This window comes from Dryas octopetala, chromosome 1 (assembly GCF_963921425.1).
Source record: "Dryas octopetala chromosome 1, drDryOcto1.1, whole genome shotgun sequence".
NCBI classification, from domain to species: domain Eukaryota; kingdom Viridiplantae; phylum Streptophyta; class Magnoliopsida; order Rosales; family Rosaceae; genus Dryas; species Dryas octopetala.
In genome coordinates this window covers 25,392,208-25,398,015 of record NC_141366.1, presented here as the reverse complement: position 1 = coordinate 25,398,015, position 5,808 = coordinate 25,392,208, and the positions used below count along the sequence as shown (strand labels likewise).

Genomic DNA, 5,808 nt, shown 5'->3' with positions numbered 1-5,808 from the left:
GATCTTTCATTAGTGATCTAAAAAATGAACGGTTCTGATCCTAAGCCTGCACTGCCAAACATGCCTGTTTGAGGGGCGGGGTGACCTGCAGGTACATTTGGGGTAACCCAAGTATTGTCCATTGTGATAACCCCCGGCCAGTATCTATACTTGTTAGAGAATGATAGCGAGCAAACAATTGACCTCTCATAAGATCCTATGACACTTTACGGAAGAGAAAGGACAATAAGAGAGAGAGAGAGAGAGAGAGAGAGAGAGAGAGAGAGAGAGAGAGAGAGAGAGAAAGAGAGAGATCCAAGAAAGAAAAGATAGACAACAAAAGAGAAGGGAAAAAAAAGTTTGTGGGGTAACTTTTTCAAAAGGGTTGCAACTTTACAGGTGTAACTATTTGACAATTATAGTTCAAAAGGGTTAGCGATGGGAAAAAGAGAAAAAACAAAAATTGTTTGTTGTGAAAATGATAAATAATTTCATTCTACGCCCTCTAATATTAAATAAACACACTTTATGTTTTTGGATGTTAAAAAATCCATCCAATGACAAATAAGCTTATGTTGTAAAAAAAAAAAAAATGGTTTGAACTGACAAAGAAAAGGAGGCGCTGGACTGGGCCGACAATAACTCTGAAATGACAAATAGTAACAACCATTGTTACTATTAAAATTAGGGAGGATTTAACTTCATAAGCTTGAATTTTAATTTTGTATGTTAGTTTATGAATTTTTGACATGTTCATGAAAGAAAAAGACAAATTGTATAAATTATAAGTATAATTTTTATGCGTTTTTTTTTATAGTTATTATAGCACATTGATCGAGTATAGTAATGTCCAACAGTAACTATATTGCAAAACGCGAAGAAAAAAAAAGGTCAAGCTGAGCGCTCAGCTCACTTAAAAATGAACCGACCTATCAACTTGTTTTTAAAAGTGAGTCATTCTATTAGTTTTGGGATTTAATAAAGGAAACATTTTAGTTAAAGGACTTCAATTATACCCCATGTCTATAACGAATATGAATTTCACTTTGTGTCAACTAAGTATTGAAACTTTCATTTTGTGTCAATTAAGCACCCTGTTTTTTTTTCAGTTTTTATCTCAACTTTGGCTTCACATTGGACTCATCAAACCTCCACCAAATTCAGCAAACTTATACTGGATTTAAAGCTATGCATTTTCTCTTTACAACCATATAAAGATCACTCAAATCGGACATCTACAACTCCAGATAATCGGCACCAAAGTAGAGTACTCAAAACTATCCAATCCCTCTAGGAAAATATCTGGAAAAATTGGACAGTTTCGAGTACCCTAGTTTGAGGCCAATTATCTGGAGTTTTAGAGGTCCGATTTGGGTGATCTTTATATGGTTGTAAAAAGGAGATGCATATCTTTAAACCCAATATAATTTTTCTGAATTTGGTGGAGGTTTAATATTTTAATGAGTCCAACGTTGGGCAAAAGTTGAGCTAAAAAATGAAAAAAAAAAAAACAAGGTCTTTAATTGACACAAAATGAAAATTTCAGTCCTCAGTTGACACAAAGTGAAATTCATGCCCTACATAGAAATATGAGGTAGTTGGAGTTTTTTAGCTAAAATTTTCCCTTTAATAAAAACTAAAGGAACCCATTAGAGAACTCTAAAATGGATACGGACTATGAATTAATTGCTTATATTTTTTTTTTCTCTTCTTCTTCGTTTCTTTTTCTTTTGACCTTTTTTTTTTTAATGGATCCTTTTGACCTAACATTGGTGTTAAGTGATTTGTTTATGTACTTGTGGATGGATGTATCTCATAAGTTGTTGTGGTGATTTATTAATTCCATAATTATGGGTACATTATTATTCTATCGAATTTTAAGTGTTTTATATAGAAGTATGAGTAACTGAATTTATGTTTCTATATGAGAAATATGAGGGATCCAAATTAAAAAATTTATGAAATGATGGTTTATATTACTTTTTTACATGTATATTCATTTTAAATTTGTGCAATTATGCACCGTAAACGTGCAATGGCAGCATTGCTCAAATTTGTCATAGGCTCATAGCAGTGTGTGACTCGCTACAAAGACGAAACCCAGTGTTTGTTTGGTTTTTGTTTTTTTTTTTCTTCAACCTACACCCTATTGGATCTTAATTTAAGCAGCAATTCACCATCTCCTAGAACAATACGTCTTTGGATCGATGTGGATAGTTTTATTTGGTTGATGAAGTTTTAAGCAGCAATTCACCATCTCCTAGACTAAAATTCAGACTGTAATGAAGTTTTCCTTGGCCCTATTAGTCAAACTTTCTTGGATAACCAAACACCACCAACCATACACCACCTTAACCAGCACTATATATATACAGCCTTGTTGGTGCAACCTCCACTTCTCATCTTGTACGTTTCCATCTCTAATTAGCCCCCTCAATCCAATTCCATCACCTCTTAATAATCCATCTCATATATGCACTCTGCAGAAAATTGAGCTTATTAAAAACAATGGCAGCTTGCTTTCAGCAACCAAGCAATGATATTAATGGAGATCATGACTCAATGATACTCTTTTCAACCTCAAACTCCCCTGAAGATTCCACCAGCCCTTCCTCTTCTTTCTACCACTCCTCACCACCACCACCCCACCATTGCAACAACCCCACTTACAAACTCACTGTGCAAAACCTTTCCTACACTTTTCACCCAAATAGGAGCATACCCAATTCAATTTGTCAACTTCTGCAGAAGCCTAATAAGCCAGTTAGCATACTCAACTCGGTCTCTTTCGTTGCCAGAAGTTGCGAAATTCTTGCCATTGTTGGCCCAAGTGGCACCGGAAAATCTACCCTTCTTAGAATCATATCAGGGAGGGTTAAAGACAAAGATTTTGATCCCAAAACTGTGTCAGTCAACGATCATTGGATAACTAGTCCAGCTCAATTGCGCAAGATATGTGGATTTGTTGCACAAGAAGACAATTTGCTTCCTCTGCTCACCGTGAAGGAGACTCTGATGTTTACTGCCAAGTTTAGGCTGAAAGGTGTTAATGCAAAAGAGAGGGAAGAGAGGGTGGAGAGGCTAATGCAAGAGCTCGGCCTTGTTCACGTTGCGGATAGTTTCGTTGGAGACGAAGAGAATAGAGGGATATCTGGTGGAGAGAGGAAAAGGGTATCAATTGGAGTTGATATGATTCATGACCCTCCAATTTTGCTGCTTGATGAGCCCACTTCAGGCCTAGACAGCACCTCAGCACTTCAAGTCATTGAGATGCTCTCTGCAATGGCCAAATCAAAACAAAGAACAGTGGTTTTATCAATACACCAGCCCAGCTATAGAATTCTCTTTCACATCTCTAACTTTTTGATCCTCTCTAGCGGTTCTGTTGCCCACAATGGTAGCATGGAATCACTCGAACATTCGATAGCTGGATTGGGAATGCAAATTCCATTACAACTCAATGCTCTAGAATTTGCCATGGAAATAATACACACACTGGAAGATTCGTATTCTTCGAAGACGGCTTGTTGTCAATCTTACTCCTCCTACTCATCATGGCCAGAAGAAGAAATTGGCAGAGATCATCAGCATGATCATAGCCAAAAGTTGGGTACTGCTAATTATTTTTTCAATTTCTGTTATGAGATCATGTTTCTGTGCTCAAGATTCTGGAAGATTATTTATAGAACAAAGCAACTGTTCTTGGCGAGAACAATGCAAGCTCTGGTTGGTGGATTTGGCTTGGCAAGTGTATACATCAAAGTGAGGAAGGATGAAGAAGGTGTTGCAGAGCGGTTTGGCCTCTTTGCCTTCAGTCTCAGTTTCCTCCTCTCTTCTACAGTCGAGGCACTACCAATATACCTTCAAGAGCGGCGAGTCCTAATGAAGGAAGCCTCAAGAGGAGCCTATAGAATTTCCTCATACATGATTGCCAACACCATTGTCTTCATGCCCTTCTTGTTTGCAGTGGCTATTATCTTTGCTCTTCCTGTGTATTGGATAGTGGGACTCAACCCCTCCATTGCTGCTTTCGCCTTTTTCGCTTTCGTGGTTTGGCTGATTGTGTTGATGGCTAGTTCACTGGTGCTCTTTCTGAGCGCAGTCTCTCCCGACTTCATTTCGGGAAACTCTCTCATCTGCACAGTTCTTGGAGCCTTCTTTCTCTTCTCTGGCTACTTCATTCCGAAAGAGAGCATACCAAAGTACTGGCTCTTCATGTACTATGTTTCGCTTTATAGGTACCCATTGGACACATTGCTCACAAACGAGTACTGGAGTGTTAGAAGTGAGTGTTTCTCTTGGCATGCTCAAGATTCCTTGCATTCCAAGTGTTTGCTCACAGGCAATGATGTGTTGAAGAGCAGAGGACTTGACAAGGACACCAGGTGGATCAATGTGGGCATCATGTTTGGCTTCTTTGTGCTTTATCGTGTGCTTTGTTGGATAATTCTTTCTCGAAGGGCTTCCAAAACAACAATCTAATCATATATTATATATATAATTATTCTCTCGAGAAGATGTCTACACTTATCTTTTGGTTTTTTGTTTTTTTTTTTCAAATGCATATTGAATGACTTTATTCATGGATAGAATCTATACAAGAATCACCTCATCCTACATGCATTTGCAAAAAACAATAAATACGAATCATCTACAACCATGAAAAATTATAAGGTATAACTGATATACCGTCACGTGATATAACCAATCTAACGTGTAAGGATATTATTGGACGATGTGTTTATATTAGTAGGGTATAATATTAATAATATTCACTCATATTATAACACATAAACTGATTAAACCACGTATCAATATATGATGTCCAAAAAATCGTTAAATGACACTCTGGACATAGTTGATGTGGCATTTTTAATGACATGGATACCAAATTTATGCCATGTGGCAAAAAAACAATAAAAAATACCTCAACTTATAAAAATGAAAAAATAGAAATAAAACTAAAAAAAAAAAAAATTGAAATCACCTTGCAAATCCCCCACCACCCACCATCCTCCCACTATATCATTAAAAATGCCACATCAGTTATGTCCAGCATGACATTTAACGTTTTTTGGATGAAAATTTTGAAAAAACATGTTATATTGTAAATTTTTGTTAATTAATTTATGAATTTGAATTGTTTTTTTATTCATAGACTAACTTGAAATACCCTTATAATTAATGAATGTATTTGTACCTGAGTCTTCAAGCAAAATATATTAAGTGCATACAATGTCCTTATAACTTTGGAGTTTTTTTCAGAACACTGTAAGCTTCGTTAGGTTGGGTTTCCAAGATTCTGTCTTTTTCTTTTCTAATTTTTTAGTTTTGATTTTTTATAAAAATACCCTAACCTGGGTATGAAGATGGAAGCTTTAGCTTCGATTGAAGGGTTGATCGGAAGAATCAGGGCCGGCCTTGAGGGCAGGCGAGCTGGGCGACTGCCTAGGGCCCACCCACCCAAAGGACCTCCTACTTCTAAGTTAGGCTTCTTTGAAAAAAAAAAAAAAAAAAAAAAAAAACCTTTCAGTTTTTCATGTTTTGGGTTTATTTTTGTATTATTTTTTTTTAATATTATGGTGAACTACTTTAATGTGGCTGATTGCTCTACAATGACTTACATGTGTGAGAATCCTAATACATATTATTAATAATTAGCTTGTTATGCAGACAGTAGTATGAGAATACTAATGCATTAATAAATAATTAAATTTGAAATATAAACAGAGATTTAGTTGCTTTACACTTTGTCTCCTTTAATTAATATCGAGGAGTAAAGAAGCTCTCTAATTTGGTAACAAAGGTTTGTTAGCAGGGAATTTGGAA

General features: G+C 36.1%; 1 protein-coding gene across 1 annotated transcript; it reads left to right on the top strand.

Annotated features, from left to right (window-relative positions):
• Positions 1-2,416: 2,416 nt before the first annotated feature.
• ABCG23 (ABC-2 type transporter family protein) lies at positions 2,417-4,461 on the top strand. The gene has a single exon (XM_086229292.1). The coding sequence runs from the start codon at positions 2,488-2,490 to the stop codon at positions 4,459-4,461; it is 1,974 nt and encodes a 657-aa protein (XP_086085418.1). The 5' UTR covers positions 2,417-2,487.
• The last annotated feature ends 1,347 nt before the right edge of the window (positions 4,462-5,808 follow it).